The 19995-nt window shown below is 45.4% G+C and overlaps 1 protein-coding gene across 1 annotated transcript in view; it reads right to left on the reverse strand.

Moving 5' to 3' along the window:
* Nucleotides 1-4938: 4938 nt before the first annotated feature.
* The window catches only part of LOC124552450 (UDP-glucosyltransferase 2-like), a 66521-nt gene continuing 51464 nt past the window's right edge, over nt 4939-19995 (reverse strand). The window contains exons 4-6 of the mRNA XM_047126728.1: nt 17611-17833; nt 12086-12305; nt 4939-5709 (exon numbers count right to left, since the gene is read on the reverse strand). Of these exons, the coding sequence (XP_046982684.1) occupies nt 5406-5709; nt 12086-12305; nt 17611-17833 (747 nt within the window). The 3' untranslated portion in view covers nt 4939-5405. The remainder of the gene's footprint in view (nt 5710-12085; nt 12306-17610; nt 17834-19995) is intronic.

Raw genomic sequence — 19995 nt, forward strand, 5'->3', positions numbered from 1 at the left:
TGTGCAGTTATCCTAGCCTTATTGCACAACAGGAATTGGTTACATCACAAGCTGAAAGTCTGGCTCACTGCTTACATTTCGTGCACGGGAATCATTCCCCTGTTAAAGACGCGCGTGAGTTCTGTGGAAAAAGATTTGAAATGGCGCACATCGTTATGCAGTCCATGTTTCATTCCGTTGCTAACTTTAATCTTGTCAAATCAGTGCAGCAGAAGCTGTTTCTGATTAATAAGACACATGCAAAAGAAAGATTTCACCCTTCGCACTTGTAAAAATGTGGGAGGTGTTATCAAGAATAAACGCAAATCCGTTTACTTTATGGTTTTATTATTGTTCCGACCGTCTCACTCCACTGGGTAGAGGGTCACATAAAAACTACGGAGCTTTCCAAAAACATTACAATAGTTGTACAACCTCTCAAATTATTTACTGCTAAGACGCAATTTGGTAGATATTAACCTTTAACTCACGAGGTGTATTATCTTAGTCCGCGTAAAAAATTTCTGACTCCGAGGTCAGTTCTGGCTGAACGTTTCTGCACCGCCCTCCCCCTGTCCTCCTCAAATCGGCAACCCTACAATGATTCCTTGTCGCTTGCAGCATCGCCTTCTTTGTCGCTGACACTTGTTGGGGCCTCCTAGACCGCACCTCATAAACCACGTACTTGTTTACAAAATGTGTTCGCAGGATCGCGTCACTGTCAATGGTCCTAAGTTTGATTCAACTGTCAGTCGGTAGATAGAGAAAGATGCCAGTATTAGATCAAGGAGCAGACGAAAAAGACGATGAGTTTACAAGACCAAGTGATCACAGTTCTGCTAACGGAGCCTCATTCAGCAGAAGAACTTAAGGACGATTCTAATGGGGACCTTTCTGTTCCTCCAGTAATGTACATAAAGGTGTTAGTTAAAGCCAAATGTGTTCTGAGTGGTGACAAAGAAGAATGTAGACTCCTGCACTGAATGGCAATTTTGCAGACTTTCTTTCTGAACCTATGGAGGCTAGTTTTTACGAACAAGTTTAAATCCTGGCAGTTAGTTTTACGTGAAAATGTACTTGCTACAGAAATACCATAATTTTTTAGAACGTAAAATTCAGTTCTCTGACGTTTCGTTTACAAGCACTATTCAAAAAATTGTAAAAAATTATGTGATTTTGTGCGATAAAAAGGAAAATACTATAGGCTTTGTTTAGTGCAATAAATTCAAAAAGGAGTATTTAAGCAACTCTTAAATAATTGTAGAAATAAATGTTATATAAGTTAAATTACAAATTTCAAGTGACTGGGGCATTTAATCTCACTTTAAACTGTAGTGTCTGAGACCCCACCTCGTAATATACGTTACAGAAAAGTTACCTCGTGAGTTAAGGGTTAAACTGTCACAATATTTACACTGTTTATAGAATGCGGTTTTTGGTGAAGCTGGAGGGAAGTTGGCCAGTGAGGAAGGCGGGAGAGGGGGCGGGGGGTAACAAACCATCTCTCAAGGGGTGGAGAGGGGAGGGGAGGCTGCAGCGGATTTTACAGGACAGATGCAGACGGTGGGCACGGGAGGGGTTTTTCTTTTTTTACGTAAGCCGTGGGGGTTGTGGCGGGGAGGGGGGGGGGGGGAGGAAAAGAGGGAAGGCACCGTGGTCCATGAGTCGCCTCTTCCATGCCGCTCCCGAGACCACAGATATTCGATAACTAATCGAGGACCGTTTTAACAAAACTCAACAAACGCCATTTACAGAATTTTACAAAAGATGTATTCTTTAGCTGTACTCAGTTTGACTGATTCGAACAATTTGAAAAATTTAATACTGGTCATCCATGTAGATAGGGGTCGATAGGGAAAAACCGAAGTTCATCTTTAACCTTCTTCATTGAGGAAAAACAAGTTATAAATTACAAATTTTTACAAAACCCAACGTATTCATGTTTGCACGCGCGTTTCTTTTCTTAGCTCTACTATTACTTTCACATTCTTATTCGTACCTTTGCCAAGGAGTGAGTGAATTTTAAAACATAGAAGCTCTTTTTATGCAGAGACTGATGACCTACACCTCTTGTGTAAGACACTTCGCATTTGGAGAAGCCCTTTTTGAGTTATAGGCGTAGGACCACGAGCATAACTCACTTTCCCGCAAAACTGATAAAAATTGGAGATTTTTGACAATCGATTGTGGCTAAACAGGTGAACCGCTAATAGATCTTGGGTAGAGAACTCTATGCGAAATTTTATGCTCTTTCATTCCGATTTTGGAAATTTTTGGTGGGATGTATCGTTATCGAGTTAATAAAAGAAAAAGCGTAGGAGTTCAAAATTATCGTGGCTTTTCGGCCCTGAAAAGTTTAGCACAAGCAAGAAATCGTGGCAGACTCATTTATTTTGGATGCCTAACTTCCATTAGAATTATTTCCATCTTGCGCATATTTATTGACCAGGAAAAGTCTAATGTACTTATACTAAGCGTAGTAAGAAATCATCCTGTAAAATCTTTGTTTTGTTTACATACAGGCTAGCTCTAAAACGAATAAGATTATTGAAACACAAATATCCTGCTTCAGATGTTGTTTCACTACAGTTACATATTGAGATCTTCATTTGATGGTGCAACTGCGCACTTCTCTCTCTTTTGACGTTGACGACTCATGCTTTATCTTTTACTTTTCACCTCGTGAACTGTTTCAGAATCTCCCGAATGTTCTAACATCTTATTAATGATGTCTGAACAGGGGTATATTGCAGTAGCTACTTGTCTCGTAGTAAAACAGTGACTCAACACGGGAGATAATTAAGTGGGACAATACGTATTGTTGCCCAAGAGACACTTAGCAAAGAGTCCGTTTTTCTCGCAGGATGTTGTGCGGTTGCGTGACAATTAGCATGTGCGAGTGTAAAGGCTATTAAACTTAACATCTAAATTTTGTGTTCTAAATTTCAAGGAGTTTTGCTATTTGGGGAGCAAACTAACTGATGATGGTCGAAGTAGAGAGGGTATAAAATGTAGACTGTCAATGGCAAGGAAAGCGTTTCTGAAGAAGAGGAATTTGTTAACGTCGAGTATAGATTTAAGTGTGAGGAAGTCGTTTTTGAAAGTATTTGTGTGGAGTGTAGGCATGTATAGAAGTGAAACGTGGACGATAAATAGTTTGGACAAGAAGAGAATAGCTGCTTTCGAAATGTGGTGCTACAGAAGAATGCTGAAGATAAGGTGGGTAGATCACATAACTAATGAGGAGGTATTGAATAGAATTGGGGAGAAGAGGAGTTTGTGGCACAACTTGACTAGAAGAAGGGATCGGCTGGTAGGACATGTTCTGAGGCATCAAGGGATCACCAATTTAGTGTTGGAGGGCAGCGTGGAGGGTAAAAATCGTAGAGGGAGACCAAGAGGTGAATACACTAAGCAGATTCAGAAGGGTGTAGGTTGCAGTAGGTACTGGGAGATGGAGCTTGCACAGTGTAAGGTAGCAGATTTTGTACCTTACATGATGCTAAATCAGTATTAATACACCGAATAATAATTGATAATTGGTCCACCGGTAGGAGAGAATGGACACAGAAAAGGAAGTTGTGTGTGTCATGTCGACTAAAGAGATGGCCGCGGCCGGACCCCTTTGTCGGCTGGCACTTCAGACCACCAAAGACGTTCGGAGAGGCTGGGCCATCACAACAAGAAGTGAGAAGGAGCTATATGCGAAAGAGAGAAAGACGATTTCGCGCCACAGTGGAAAATTTGTGGGATACTGTGACGGGATTGGCGCAGAGCGCGTAGAGATACGTGTTAAAAGTTTGGCGGCAACAGTAACCGCGGGAGAATTCCGTGTCGTGGTTGGGTACAAACGCGCACGGATCCATGCGGCGTAGAACGGCCGATTTGCAAAAACTCTGATGGACGACTCTGGGGTCGGCTGTGGAAGAGAGCAGTCGCGGTGTCTGGCTGCCCTGCTTGGAGAGCGTGGAGAGAAGTAGGTTGGAGAAGTTACCGGCATTGAGTCCAGTGGTTACTCTCCAAGGCTGGATAGTTTAGAGCATACGACTCCACACACGTAGCATTTTCTGTTCCTCTGAGGAGAGAAACAGATTTGAACTAACTTGTGGTGTTCATATGCAATCTGAAGGGTACCTTTGCTGCTGCGCACTTGAGTCGACCAACTACTCTTGGCATATGTGCAAGTAAGTAGCTTGAGTATTGATTAGTGACGGGCTGCGCAATTGAACACTTACGTACAGGAGTTTACGGGCGCAAACCACGTCCACGTTGGAGATTAAAGCCAAGCTCGCTCACGGGAAAGACGGCATCACGACGTTGGCTGGGCCGACCGTCGTAATCATCACGGAGAATTACGGTGATATTAGCAATCATCAACCAAAGTAGGGCACTGTAATTCTAAATGAGTTCGTATTCCGCTAGCTCTTTGACTGGCGCTCTCTGAGTCCGTGTCCGTTCAGGCAGAACTTCAATAGAGTCACTTGCGGGTTCAGTGTTGACTTAAGTAGTTAGGAAAAGAGGATGCATTGTACCAATGATAAGCTAATTAGGTTAGCGAGTGTACTGGATTGTCATGTTAGGCTAGAAATATTGCTCATCCTGTTCTGAATAAATCTTAATTTGGTATCATATGCTAATCGCCGCATTATTGATTTCGTAGCTAGCAATCACAATATTTTTGTTTAGTAATTAGAGTGTAATGATAATTTCGATGCAAATGATACTGGGGTCATAACCGCGCGTTTAAACAGAGCCAACGTAAGTCTGATAGCAACTCGAGGTCTTCTAAGACTACCAATAGATATTTTTCAATATATCGATGATTATACGTTGCAACAGGGTAGAGTAGCATGGAGAGATACATCAAACCAGTCTCAGGACTGAAGACCACAACAACAACAACAACAAGTTTCAACAATGGAGTATAGAACAAGATTGGTGGAGTTTTAAGAAAAATGGTCGAGTTTTATCAAAATTTACTACATTCGGGAGCATTTTACAAGAGCGAATATTCAGTTTTGTCGTATATTCTTTTAAACCATTGTGTGAGTCTTCTATAGAAGTACCAAAATCCGTTAACGTGCTGGCGTAAGCTGTCGCCAGTACACCGGTCGGAAAAGCTGAAGCGTAAAGATCGATAGTGGGCGCTAGATCGAGCGCGCCTATCGCGAGAGTTTGCGACCGACGTGTGGTCTGTTGTGCGTGTGTGTCTGGCCTCTCCCCTGACAGTCGAGCTCGATGCAGCTCCTACTACCGATCTTTGCGCTTCAGCTTTGACGACCGGTGTGCTGGCGAGAGTTTACGCCAGCACAGTTAAGGAACGAAAAAAAGTGGCGTCTGCCGAGTTTTGTTGAAACGGTCCCCAACTGCGGCGACGCCTGTCTCGAAGTGACGTGGGACGGTGCCTGCAGACGGCTCCGCAGCGCTCAGTCCTTCTTCTCGGTCTTCTTTCCGCGCACAGGTGCGGCACCGGCTGTGCCGGAGAGTTTCCGCACGAGGAAGCGGACTGCGAGGGCGGCGGCCAGGGCGGCGGCCGCGGCGCACAGCAGCAGGAAGGCGGCGACGTCGAGCAGCAGCAGGCGGTACCAGGGCAGGTCGAGCGCCGCGGACCGCATGTGGCGCGCGCCCCCGTGGCGCAGCACGTACTCGACGGAGCGCGCCGCCAGCTGCAGCGGCGGCTCCGGCCGGTCGTGGAACAGCCGCGAGCACTGGCGCGCCCTCTCCGCGTACCTGCCGGCAGTCGCAGGGCGGGTGAGCGCGGCCGGGGGAGTGCCGTCTGATACGGGGCGCTCGCGTTCTATCGAGCTGGGAAACCGCCTCAGACTGGCCTACAAAAACCACACTCGCCACAGCATTTCGGTCTACCAGGTGTACCCAATGAAATGAGCGTTTTTCTTTGTCAAAATGAAACACTAATTTTGAATTGAAATCTCTGCCGATGACCAACTCCTCCGCCTCACTCATCTCCTCTCCTTCCAGCTTAACTCCCGTCGTTCCGCCATTTTTGTCTCCGTCGACCGCGAAAAGGCCTACGACCGTGTCTGGCATCCCGGTCTCCTGTTTAAACTCCAAACCTACGCCCTTCCTGTCGACTACATCCGTCTGATGGCCGTCTTCCTCTCCCGCCGCCTCTCCTATGTTACCAATTCCCACACCATCTACCCTTCTGCAGGTGTGCCCCAGGGCTCTGTCCTCTCCCCTCTCCTCTACCTCCCGTACACGGCAGATATGCCCCAACCCCCGCCCCCCTCCGTACACCTCTCGCAATATGCCAATGACACCGCATTCCTCGCCCTCGCTCCTACCCTCCGACGGTCCCGACGCCTTCCCCAGAATCACCTTCACCTTTTTGCCGCACGGTGTAACCGGTGGCTCCTGAAAATCAATCCTTCCGAGACCTGGACAATCCTCGTAGGTCGTACCACTCGCTCCTTCCGGCTCCTGGATTTCTCCCTTACCGTCTGTGCCCGTCCTGTCCGGCACACCCCCACACTCACCCACCTTGGCCTCACCATTGACCGTCACCTCACCTGAATCCCTCATCTCCGCTCCATCCAATCCGAAGCCCACAAGCGCCTCTGACTCCTCAAACTCCTCTCTGGCCAGACATGGGGGTTGCACCCCTCTACCGTCCTCCACACCTACAAATCCTTAATCCGTCCCATCCTCTGTTATGCCAGTCCCGCCTGGATTTCTGCCCCCCCCCCCAAATTCTATAAGTCCCTCCAGATCCTTGAGCGTCATGCACTCCGCCTCACCTTCTGTATACGCCTCCCGTCCCCCACGCGGATCCTCTATGACCTCATTCCTTTCCCCCATCTGCTCCTATTCCTCGAACATATCTGCATACTCTACACCTGCCTTGATCCCCCTCACCCCCTGGTTGCTCCTCTCCTCTCCCATCCCCACCCCCTGCCACGTCTTCACTGTTGTCTCCCCCCTACCCTCCATCTCTACACCCTCCATCTCCTTTCCCAAGGTGGCTTCCAGATGATGCCCTCTCTCCCTCCATTTATCCCTCCTATCAACTCTGATCCTCACCCCCCCCCCCTCCTTTCCTCCATCCTTTTCTTGGGCTCCCTCTCCCCCCTTCCATCCTCTTTTTTCCCCACCTACCCTCTCTCTGCCCCCCTTCTCTCCCTCGAGTCCTTTTGCATTTCTCTCCTCTGCTTTTCCCCATTCCCTCTCGCGTCTGCCCTGCCCCTCACCCCCCCCCCCCCCTTATGAGTCTACTCCCTCCTGTGGTTCCCCCCCCTTTCGTTTTTCCTCTTCTCCTTCCCTGTTTTCCCCCCCTCATCTGTCCAGGTCCACCCCCCGCCCACCCATCTGCCCTAGGCTGTGTCCTCTTTGTGCCGACATTTTAGTGCAGTGTTCACAGTGAGTGTTCAGTGTTGTGTGTATTTTCTGAAGTGTTGCGAACGGCCATCATACTGTCACTGGGTGTGCTTTTATATCTCTTGCGAACAGAAACCAGACTGTCACCATGTTTTTTAATTGTGTGTCTACTATGTTACCTGTCTGCATCCTGTGTATTTTATTCGCTTTGCCAACCCTTTGCTTTATGTTTTAACTTTCCACAATTTTCCACCGTTTTACAATTTAAGTCTCCGTTTTATCGCCTGCTTTTATTGTTTCTTAACTTCTTCTTACGTTTTAAAAAGGTCTGTAGGCTGCAGAGCAGCGTAATAAGCTGCTGCCAGCCCGCCCCCTTCGGGGGGAATCGAAATACAATAAAGGAAAAAAGAAGAATTGAATTGAAAAGTAAAAACATTTTATTCAAAGTACTGACCATTGCTTTCTATACATTTTGACCACCTTTGTGGCAATTTGTGAACAGCACGCCAACAGAAATGTTCGTCTCTTCAAGCAAACCAATCAGACACCCAATTTTCGACTTCTTCGTAGCAATCGAAGTGTTCCTCAGCCAATGCCTGTCCCATTGATGAAAAGAAATGGTACTCGGAAGGGGCCAAGTCTGGTGAATACGGCGGGTTGGATAGCAGCTCCCAGCCAAGTGTTTTGATCGTATCCCGAAATAGTTTTGCGTTGTGTGCGGGTGCATTGTCGTGTAAAAATTTTCCATGTCTTCTGGCCCATTCTGGTCTTTTTTCGAGCAATGCGTAGTTAAAATTGATCATTCGTTGTAAGTAGCGATTAGTGTTCACAGTTTCACCGGGTTTTAGAAGCTCGCGATACACCACAACTTTCTGATCCCACCAAACACAGAGCACTGTCTTCTTGCCGAATCGATCTGGTTTTGCAGTCGATGTTGATGGTTGTCCCGGATTAACCCATGATTTTTACCGTTTAGGATTTTTTAATAAATCCATTTTTCATCGCCAGTAACAATTCGATGCAAAATTGATTTTCTTTCATGCCTTTGAAGCAAAATTTGGCAAATGGTTTTTCGGTTTTCCATTTGTCTTTCATTCAATTCATGTGGCACCCATTTTCCACACTTTTGGATCTTTCCCATAGCTTTCAAACGGTCAGAAATTGTTTGTTGTGCAACATTTAGCATTCCTGCCATTTGCTTCTGACTCAAAGTATCATCTTCATCCAATATTGCTTGCAATTCGGCGTCTTCCAACTTTTTTGGTGGTCTTCTACGTTCTTCATTTCTCAACCGTTGAAACCATCTTTTGCATGTTGCTTCTGATAGAGCATGATCACCATATGCCTCGACAAGCATTCGATGCTACTCTGCAGCACTTTTTTTTCAAATGAAAACAAAAAATTAATGCTTTCCGCAAATCATCACTTTATGGTACAGAATTGGACATTGTTAACAAGAGGAAAACATATGATGTTGGTTCCATGACTTGATGTATACTAAATATCTTTGACAGATGTCATACGAACCAAACAAAAAAAATTATGGCTCGTTCACAACAGATGATCCCTATCGACACATTTGTATCTTAACGCTCATTTCATACCGGTACACCTGGTAATCCTACACGAGGGCGGAGTGGCGTCACTTTTAAGCCTCCTCACGACCCCCTTCCGAAAACCTCTCTCTCGGGCACGGTGACCCGCTTGCTACAGCCCCATCCCAGTCAGGGTCTAGCCGCCGCAACAGTATGCGTCCTCTAGGGCTTCGTCCGTCCGTTTTTGCCTCTACGATTGTTCTTTCCGTTGCCTCTTGCCTTCTGATTATGTGGCCAGAATACATACTTAAGTAAAAAGAATAATAATAATAATAATAATAAACCTCGTAAAAAAACCTGGGTCCATCTGGCTCCGGATGGTAGCACCCTGTGAGGGCCCCTGCCTAGGGTTACGGGTGAAAACCGGTCAACGGTCTCATAGGCGGATGAGGAATTTTTAACTCCCAACGGCTGAGAGAGCGGACGAACCAAAAATCTATAACTGCAAGCGTCTGTACCCAGATTGGGCGGCTTGTGGGCAGCGTCTGTTCCTCATGTTAGAGGCGGATGTTTCAAGAAAACCTTCTAACGCTAACAACGTTAGTCGTATTCCTGGTAGGTTACGCAAGTAATCTCCCCAACTTTGAAGAATTTCAACAGTTAACGCATGATGGAAATGTCTTTCAATAACGAAACTACCCCAGGTGGCCAATCCACCATCGGCAACGACGCAAGCAGACCCATGGATTCTGGGGAGTCTGCAACACCATGCAAATCCAACAAGATTAAACCCAGAAAAATCTTCAACATAGCAACTCTCAACATAAACTCCCTTCTCAAAGTGGGAAAACTTAAGCACCTTACAGACCAGTTACACACGGAAGACATACAAATTGTGGCGCTAGAAGAAACTCGCTTCACTGATGAAAACACATTTGAATCAAACAAATTCAGAATATTTAAAGGAAAACGTGGAAAAACTGTAATGAAGAAATGCCCTCAGCTTGGCACAGCTTTTGCTGTAAACACAAAAATTCTGAACTCTGTCGAACATTTTTGGTCAACATCATAGAGAACATCTTTCCTCACTTTTCGATGTGCAAATAAAAAATATACATTAATCAATGTTCACGCTCCCACAAATGACAAAAATAACGCTAAAAATAGGGAAGAAACAGATGAATTCTGGGAAAACCTTAAGGATCATATATCAGAAATCCCAGAAAACAATGCAAAAAATACTTCTAGGAGATTTTAACGCTCAGATTGGAAAAGAAAAGAAATTCCGCGATATTGTCGGCAACTTTCCCGCACACAAACGAACCAACAAAAATGGAGAAAGGTTAAAGCAGTTTAAACTCAAGCTAATGTCAACACGTTTTAAACATTTTCCCAGAAAACAAAAAACCTGGGTATCTCCGATAAAGAGTATCGGAGAATTTCAAATAGATCACGTTGCCATCTCCTCCAAATGTGAAAATGAAATATTGAACACACATTGAACCGGGTGCTCACCCAGCCCAGGCCGAAAGCACTTCGGTGATCTGAAGGGAAGCCGTGTTACCACTGCGAGTGGCGGAGCGGTTCTAGGCGCTACAGTCTGGAACCGTGCGACCGCTACGGTCGCAGGTTCGAATCCTGCCTCGGGCATGTATGTGTGTGATGTTCTTAGGTTAGTTAGGTTTAAGTAGTTCTAGGGGACTGATGTCCTCAGATGTTAAGTCCCATAGTGCTCAGAGCCATTTTTACCATTTTTTGTTCCGCGCGCGCGCTTCACTAGGCAGCAGGAAGCGTCGCCGTCCCTTTTGACAGTACGTACTAACACCGCGACAGCCAGAGCACAAGTAGCGCTTGCAGGGACTGCGACAGTATACGAGTTTTCGAATAAAAACTTCGCTGCTAATGTACGATTAAGAAAACGCTGATGGCTCTTAATACGTTGGAATATCTTAAAGTTTCACCCACAGTCACATAGGTACCTAGCACGTAAGATGGACGTACTTCAAAGAGCGTAACAATACGAGTGTACTTGTGCTGCGGCTACTGCCCAATCGTGGCGTTTGTGTCTGTTTACATCCATTTTATTGGTATGACGAAGCAAGCGCAGCGGCTTTGCCCCACCTATTGCATCCGTCTCCCCTCACCCACGAGGATCCTGTACGACCTTATTCCGTCCCCCACCTCCTCCTTTTCCTCGAACGGATGCGGATCCTCGACACCTCCCGTAAACTCGATCCTCCTCACCCGCTGGTCTCTCCCATCCTCTCCCGCCCCCGCCCGCTGCCGCGCCTGTACTCCCACATCCCACCTGATCTCCATCTCTCCACTCTCCACACCCTCTCCCAAGGTGGCTTCCGCCAGTTCCCCCTCCCTGATGGTGCCCTCCTCCCCTCCATCTACCCCTCCTACCAACTTTGATCCTCCCTCCCTCTACCTCTGTTTGTTCCTTTGGGCACCCTCTCTCCCTTCTCTCCCCATTCCCTCCCTCCTCCCTTTCTCCCTACTCATCCCCCGGGCTTCCCCTACCCCCACACCTCCATTCCTCCTCCCATCTCCTCTGCCATTGGCATCTTTGCTCTCCCTCCCCCTCCCCCTTCTTCCCCTCTTGACAGGTCCGCGGACTCGCACACGTTACGTGGACATTCGCGCGCCGGAAATCATCGCCATGTGTGCCATCGTGTTGGTGTTTAGTGTTCACCGTCGCGCTCCTACGTTCACCTGTGCCGTCGAAGTCGTCAGTGTTTGTGCGCCCTGCCGACAGTTTTAGTGTGTTTTTCGTCGAGTGTGAACGGCTTCGTGTTTTTTTTGTATTCTGTGTCAACTGTCTTTTGCCCGTCAATTTTTCAGTCTTTTCTGTGTCATCTTTATATTTTTTCACTGTCGACCTGTGGCTGAAGAGCGGCGTAGGATGCTGCTGACAGCCCACCTTTTGGGCTCAAATGGCTCTGAGCACTATGCGACTTAACTTCTGAGGTCATCAGTCGCCTAGAACTTAGAACTAATTAAACCTAACTAACCTAAGGACATCACACACATCCATGCTCGAGGCAGGATTCGAACCTGCGACCGTAGCGGTCGCGCAGTTCCAAACTGTAGCGCCTAGAACCGCACGGCCACTCCGGCCGGCCGGCAGCCCACCTTTTGTAAAGGTGTTCAGACCACAATAAAGGGAAAAAAAAAGCGCAGCGGGTAGCCGGCGTCCTCGGTGCCCCTGCCGGCCTGCTCGCGCTGCCTACCTGGGGTCGCCGAGCAGCTGGTCGAGGGCCCAGCCGAGCGACTGCTCGGTGATGTTGTTGATGTGGAGCAGCAGGCCGAAGCCGGCGTCGCGCGCCCGCACCAGGTTGGCCTCCTGGTCGCCGAAGATGGGGAAGCCGAGCAGCGGCACGCCGGCGTACAGCGCCTCCTGCAGGCTCATCATGCCGCCGTGCGTCACGAACAGCCGCACGTTGCGGTGCACTGCAACAGGTCAGGAGCCGCCGGCCGTCAACCTCACCGCTACAGCTGGGTCCACTCAGTGGCGAGCTGCCAAAAATCTAACTTCTATCGTTCTATTTGCATTTCTATTTACACTGAAGAGCCAAAGAAACTGGTGCTCCTGCCTAATATCACGTAGGGCCCCTGCGAGCACCAAAAGTGCCTGAACACGACGTGGCATGGACTCGACTAATCTCTAAAGTCTTCGTTGATCCTTTATGGATAGTGGGACGACGGCTCGCATGAATTCCTTGATGCAATAATTTACCAACAGCCGTATGTATTGTAGAAATTTATTTTATTTTATGAACTTCTATGTGCTACCAGTTTCGGCATTGTATTGATGCCATCTTCAGGCCCCACTCGTCGTAGTCGTAAAATCACTATATACAGAAGGAGCCATATAACTGGATCCGTGAATCAATTCGTCCTGCAACAGCTTTTGGTGGCCAGGCGCTTGCAGGACGAATTGATTCACGGATCCAGTTATATGGCTCCTTCTGTATATAGTGATTTTACGACTATGACGAGTGGGGCCTGAAGATGGCATCAATATAATGCCGAAACTGGTAGCACATAGGTCATAAAATAAAATAAATTTCTACAATACACACGGCTGTTGGTAAATTATTGCATCAAGAATCTCTGAGGTAGTGCTGGAGGGAACTGACACCACGAATCCTGCAGGAATGTCCATAAATCCGTACGAGGGGGTGGAGATCTCTTCCGAACAGTACGTTGTAAGGCATCCCACATAAGCCCAATAATGTTCGTGTCTGGAGAGTTCGGTGGCCAGCGGAAGTGTTTAAACTCAGAAGAGTTTCACTGGAACCACTCTGTAGCAATTCTGGACCTGTGGCGCGACGCATTGTCCTGCTGGAATTGCCCTAGTCCGTCGGAATGCACAATGGACGCGAATGGATGCAGGTGACCAGACAGGATCCTTACGTACGTATCACCTGTCAGAGTCGTACCTAGAGGTATCAGGCGTCCCATATCACGCCAACTGCACGTGGACCACACCATTACACAGCTTCCTCCAGCTTGAACAGTGCGCTGCTGACATGTAGGATCCACGGATTCATCAGGTTGTCTCCATACCCGTACAGGTCCATCCACTCTATACAATTTGAAACAAGATTCATCCGACCAGGCAACATGTTTCCAGCCATCAACAGCCCAATATCAGTGTTGACTGGCCCAGGCGAGACGTAAAGCTTTGCGTTGTGCAGTCATCAATCGTACGCGAGTTGGCCTTCGGTTCCGAAAACCCATATCGATGGTGTTTCGTTGAATGGTTCTGACGCTGACACTTGTTGATGGCCCAGTACTGAAATCTGCGGCAATCTGCGGAAGAGTTGCACTTCTGTCACACTGAACGAGTCTCTTCAGTCGTCATTGCTCCCGTTCTTGCAGGGTCTTTTTCCGACCGCAGCGATGTCGGAGATTTGATGTTTTACCGGATTCCTGATATTCACGGGAGGCTAGTGAAATGGTCGTACGGGAAAATCCCCACTTCATCGCTACCTCGGAGATGCTGTGTCCCATCGATCGTGCGCCGGCTATAACACCACGTTCAAACTCACTTAAATCTTGTTAACCTGCCATTGTAGCAGCAGTAACCGATCTAACGACTGCGCCAGACACTTGTTGTCTTATATAGACCGCAGCGCCGTATTCTGCCTGTTTCCATATCTCTGTATTTGAATATGCAAGCATATTCCTGTTTCTTTGACACTTCAGTATAATTACACTGTGCGAAAATAATTTCGTAATGACAGAACGTGTAGCAGCTGCACGTAAAGATTGTCACACTCGAGGGCCGTGAGGATGCGGAGGGGCAAAGTGTTGTTTCCTTTTAGTGCTCACCATGTGAAAATATGAATGCCGGTGTGTTTGAGCTAGCAGCAGAAAGATTAACCAAAGGTACAGTGAGTGTGGTGGTCTGGAAAGAGGAAAGAGTAGGGACGACTGGGCAAAGAGGCTGGCGGGCGCCAAGGCCAGCGTGGCGAGTGTCGGTGGGCAGAGGGGCAGGCAGGCAGTGTTCCAGGCCGGCTGACGAGGAAGACGCCTCCGTGGTCGACGTCACGGTCGTAACAAAATTGTCCAAAAAATGAGTCACAGAATCGTTTATGTTGCGAGAAATGCATGCTTTATAGTCAATGTCGGCGGGGAAAAGGGTGATAATACGATTATTTTGGCAATTTTTGATTATTTCACTGGTGGTAAGATGGGGACTTGGGTTTCTGAGATGGAGTACTAGCCGTCCGTTTGGTACTCAGGTAAGTCAACAATTAATAAGTAAAAGGCCTTTTAGTGCAAAGCTCAAGTGAAATGGTGCGATCTCGTGTGCGGTTTGTAATGCTTTAATGATAATTTTACATACTTTTCTTTGTATCATAGTAGGGAATACATCTGGCATTGAGCCATGAAAATTCTCAAATTTCTTCCACCGTTCTGCAAGAAACGTTTTACATATTTGTGTAATTAAGTATCGTTGGTTAAAAACAGCGAAGTTGAGATTTTTGCAGAATTTCTTTGTTTTGTGTACTGGTGTATCTGTTTTTTTTTTCACATTGTGATAATGAACAGTACCTTCGGGCCTTATGTGTGAAATAACTGAATAGTTAGCGGAGATAGCTGCGAATTCGAGCTCAACCTAATGTGGGATAATTTTCGGTGTTTTGGGCCGTTCTCTTTGTACTTAACTTATGGGAGCACACTTTGCACCAAATCCGTTAGTGTTTTTGAGTTCGCTCAAATCCTCCAGTTTGTTTATAAGTTTAGGTGTTCTTTCAAGGCAAATACAGCCCCGTGATTGCGTTTAAATGATTTCATAATTCCTACCTTGTGTGATTTCTTTATGAAGAGTTGAAGTCGACGTGCCTCGCCCCCCCCCCTCCCCCCCCCCCCCCCCCCCCACACACACACACACATCAGCTTGAATTACGTGCCCTGCGCGAAGGCTTTCGCTATGAGAACGTAAGGGAGATAAATCGATGTGGCTATGCAACTGACGTCGCGTGGAAAATCCACTGGTAGATTTTGACCATTGATGTTTGTCAGTTCTAAGAAGCGTGATGGACATCAGTCGCTTGTAATGTTTCAGTGATTCAAAATAATAATAATAAAAGAATAATTTTCAATCCAAGGTAATTTATCGTGCTTGGTGACGTTCCCGAAAGCGTTCGCATAACCAGTCAGATGTAATTAGAGAGTACAAATCGTAGGATAATCAAAGTTTCTTTCCATTATATTAAAATAACTTGAGTTTTGCCGTGATAACTTTACTGAGCGGTAAAACAGTTTATTAGGCGTTATTCTGCTAGGTTCAACTTGCTTGATCAACCCCTGCACAATCTTTATAGAATTGCACTAGCTTAGATTACCCTGCGGTTTGCAGGCCTGTGTCTTCAGTCCGAAACAGTTTCCGCCACATGATTATGTATTCCCCTTGATTCTTTTATTGTCTGACGCCCTTAATTAAAGATTAGTGGGCCCATTGACAGTACACTTAAAGTAATGAACCATTAATTTTGCGTATATAGAAAGTGAATTAAACACAAGAAATGTTTTTAAAATAGTAAATAAATTGTGTGTGTGTCCTAATCTCCCACAGTAGTCACGATTTTAAATTAAGCCCAGCCATTACATGAGATCTGAGTTAAAATAGTTCATTAAAGCAGGAAACAGACTGGCAAATGCAAAAACCTCACCCCCCCCCCCCCCCCCCACCAGTTGCTCGCTCTGTATGTAGACGAGAGCGAGGAGCGTTGTCCATTGAGTACTCTCGTTCCAGCCTCAACGAGGGACAAAGTTGTCATTTTGCCTTTTGAGCCGTTAATAAAGAAATACCATGCTGCCTAACGTTCACAACGTGCGAGGAGAGGTAGCCTCCAGAATCAGATCAAATAGTATCACGGTCAAACATAACGAATTTAAAAGGGGCGTGACAATAACGATCAGTTCGAAGGTAGGTCTGTAACAGGATGAACATGTCCACTCCAGTACTGGTATGTTCCGAGGAACAACAATAAGTAGTGATTGATTTCTTTTGTTGGTAAGGGTGAAACTGGCAGAAATTCATTATGGACTTTCAGCACAATATGGGGACAATGCCGTGTCACATAAAAGTCCTTATTTGTGGATCTAGATGTTCGAAAGTGATTGGGCAAGTGTGACACACGAACAGCCCATCTGTGTCCATTGCTGACCAAGAGATTCAGCAAGCTCAGCAGATGGTTTTAGCGGATGGCGAGTTCCCATCAATGTGGTAGCTTCTTCTTTGGACACGAGGCACAGTTCTGCCCATCAGATCATCCGCAATGATCTTGGCTTGCATAAAGTTTCTTTATGATGGGTACTGGAACAGCTTACTTAAGAACTCTAGGACAAACCTGTTGGCATCTGCCAGCTCTTAATTATCTGTTTCAACAGGGAAGGCGACTCGTTTTTGACAAAGATAGTCACTGCTGATGAATCATAGGTTTGCCACAATGAAGCAGAATCAAAACGCCAGAGTATGGAGTGAGAAAACTCTGGATCGGTGGGAAAGAGACGCAAATGGGCTTGAAATTATTATAGTACATGATAAAGGGATCAATCATCAAGAAAGAGTCTGTGAATCGGTGGCCAACGAGCTAAGGTCACCAAATCACATCAGACAAGGTGGTCTGATGTCACAGAAAGTGCTGCTGTTGCATGACAACACCTGCCCCAGCCCCACGCTGTTGAAACCATCGAGAAGCTGGATACTAAGTTGCTGGAACACCCACACTACGTCCCAGATCTGGCCGCCTCCAACTTTCAGTTGTTGGCCCGCGCAAGGCTGCTAAGGGAGGTATTAGATTTCCCTCAGTTGTGGAGTTACAGGAAGCTGTGCAAAAATGGCTTCACGACCAGCCAAAAACCTTCTTTTCGGCAGGAACAGACAAGCTTGTCGACCTCTGGACCAATTGCATTGAAAAGGAAGGAGAATATGTTGCAAAATAATATATAAGTCGACCCATCATTTTTCTTGTAAAGTAATTGTGGAGCTAAAGGTGTAGGTAAATTTTAATTCTCTCACGTATTTAATTCATATACCGTTTTGGAATGTGTTGTAAGAATTGTGGGTAAGATGTTGTTCAATTCTGGGCACTGCAGTTGGTAGATGGCGCTCCCGCAGAGGGTATTGTTAGATTGTTCTGGGCCAGGATGTAGTTTAATTCTTCTTTTTTTTTTCAAAACATTTATTTACTAAGTCCCCCCACCCTCAAAATCTCTCGGTCCACTGCAGTAAACTTACCGAGCAGGTCGCTCTGTGGAAACCACTTGCTGATCCTCAGGTTGGGCGGCTGGTTCGGCAGTGAGTCGTCCTCGAACTTCCAGAGCACCTTCTGCTTCAGCTTGGCGAACGTCTTCAGGAAGACCGCCCGCAACTCCTCGGACAGGTCGGCGCTCTTGATGTTGCTACCCATGCTGAAGTAGACCACACCCTCGGTGGCGGCGTCCATGAACTCCTGCAGGTCCTGGACAGGGAAAACCCAGCTGCTAGTTCATCGTATGATTGATTTTATAAGGGCTCCGTGCGCAGATTAATAAATTTGTGGCACGAAGTCAGTATATATTTCTTGGATATGTAATATTCAGCAACTCAGAAAATTGAATTGGTTAACTTGTTTGGAGTTGCTGGTTCTCCATTTTAGCTTGATCGATCCAGTAGGGATCCTGTTGAGGGATGTAACTTTGGTCTTAGGTGGAAAGATTGTGAAATTATAGATCCAAAATCATTGTTCATGAAATTCTCATTGCTTCCTGATACGATATGACAGTAGCTCTCATGTCCAACTGTGATAAAGGAAATAAAGCAATTATGTATGAAAATGAAAAAAAAGTAAGTTGTCTTCAGTTCTCTTATGGAATTTAAGGCATTAAAATGGAATTCTTGTATAAAATATTAAGGTACAAATTAAAAGAAGTAGACAAACGCCTCTTGTACCATACGCTGGCTTCTTTTGTTAATGCAGTTCCACGCCAACACTGTACATATTGCTGTAGCCCAAAGATCACCCCCAGTCACTTCATCAAAAGCAGTAGGATGTGCCTCATCTGAATCATTTCATATTTTGTTCCGTCCATACTGTGAACCAACACTGTTTAATTTATGAACAGAAAAAACGTGTGGTTATTAAACTCGTCATCTTTTGACTTCTCTTACAATAAAAATGTTGTTGATACATTACTGTCTTGCTCCTAAGATTCTGACTCTTCTAAAAAGAGTGAGGCTACCACAAAAAAATTTGTTGCAGAGCTAAACTATAAAAACCAGAATATGCAGTCATTAAAAAACAAAGTTCATGAAATAAACATACTTCTTTGCAGTCAACAGAAGGATGTCTCAGTTTTACGTTTTTGTAAAACACGGTCACAAAATTTCTATTTTCAACACTTAAAATATTAGCTTTTAACATTACAAACTGTTTACTTAGAACAGAATCTAAATATTGGGGAACTTGCATTTATGCAAAGAACATTTAAATTATAAGAGTGTAGCAGCCCTGTGTAATTTTTGTTGTGAAAGTGGTTTTGAACCCGATTGAGTAGGTGGCAGAAAAAAACTGTTACTTTATGTGTGTACAGATTTTCTGATAGCAATATGGGTGACTTTTTGTTTCAAACAACAGGCCTGGGTCTAGGCTATCTAAAGATTATTGCGAAAATAACGGTAATCTGTGCAGATTTTAAGACTGATTTTCTGAGCCAAAGCGCTCACAGAGAAAAATTCTTTGATACAGTAAAAGCCTAAAATCTGTGTTTGGCTGTTAGCTGTCTTACTCACATAACAAAAACTGGTGCCACTCGTATGTGTAAAGTGAATGCCAGAGACCTCTGATACCAGCTACAGCGACCGCTTCTCGCAGTTAACCAAATGTAAATCACATTTTAACCTGTGCAGAAAATGTCTTGCATAAAAGGAGCTACAGTCAGAGAAATAGTGACCATTTCCGGAAGCTAGATAATGGAACAGGCTTGGCTACAAGTGCAGTATATGGTAGCTCTGTTAACAATGAAAAGATTGTACATTTTTTGAACATTTTCAAGGCTAACTTAGAAAATACTATTCCAAAAATAAAGTAGTTTTCAGAAAGACAGATTAAAATATGGATAACTCGAGGTGTTAGGGCCTCTTGTAAAATGAAGTGCGAACTTTTTTTACTCTAAAAAACAAACAGACGCTTAGAGTTTCTATGTTACTTACAGAAATACAAGTTACTTCTGAATGTGTCATAGAAAAGAGAAAAATGAAGGAAAATGATAAATATATTACAAAACTAAGTACAGGTGAAAAATTATGCAGTCTTATAAGGAAGAAGACAGCTCCCAAAAATATATTCTTATCACAGGATAGAAGAAATGTCACTGATTCTAGGCCAACTGAGAACAATTTCAGTTCTTGTTACAAAATCTTTGTTGACAAATTAGTGAAGGAAAAATGTGCAAATTTACCGAACACAACACTAAAGAACTTTAATGTATTCAAAGAAACAATATATCCTAGTTTTTTTTCTCTTCAGTCCAGCGGGCTGTGATGAACTTGTAAATACTATTAATTCGCTAGGAGTAAATATTCAGTTGGTATCTATGACATCCCGGATAATTTTGTGAAAAAGTCAGCAAGGCACACGAGACC

The sequence above is a fragment of the Schistocerca americana genome, chromosome 10, assembly GCF_021461395.2.
Source record: "Schistocerca americana isolate TAMUIC-IGC-003095 chromosome 10, iqSchAmer2.1, whole genome shotgun sequence".
NCBI lineage: Eukaryota > Metazoa > Arthropoda > Insecta > Orthoptera > Acrididae > Schistocerca > Schistocerca americana.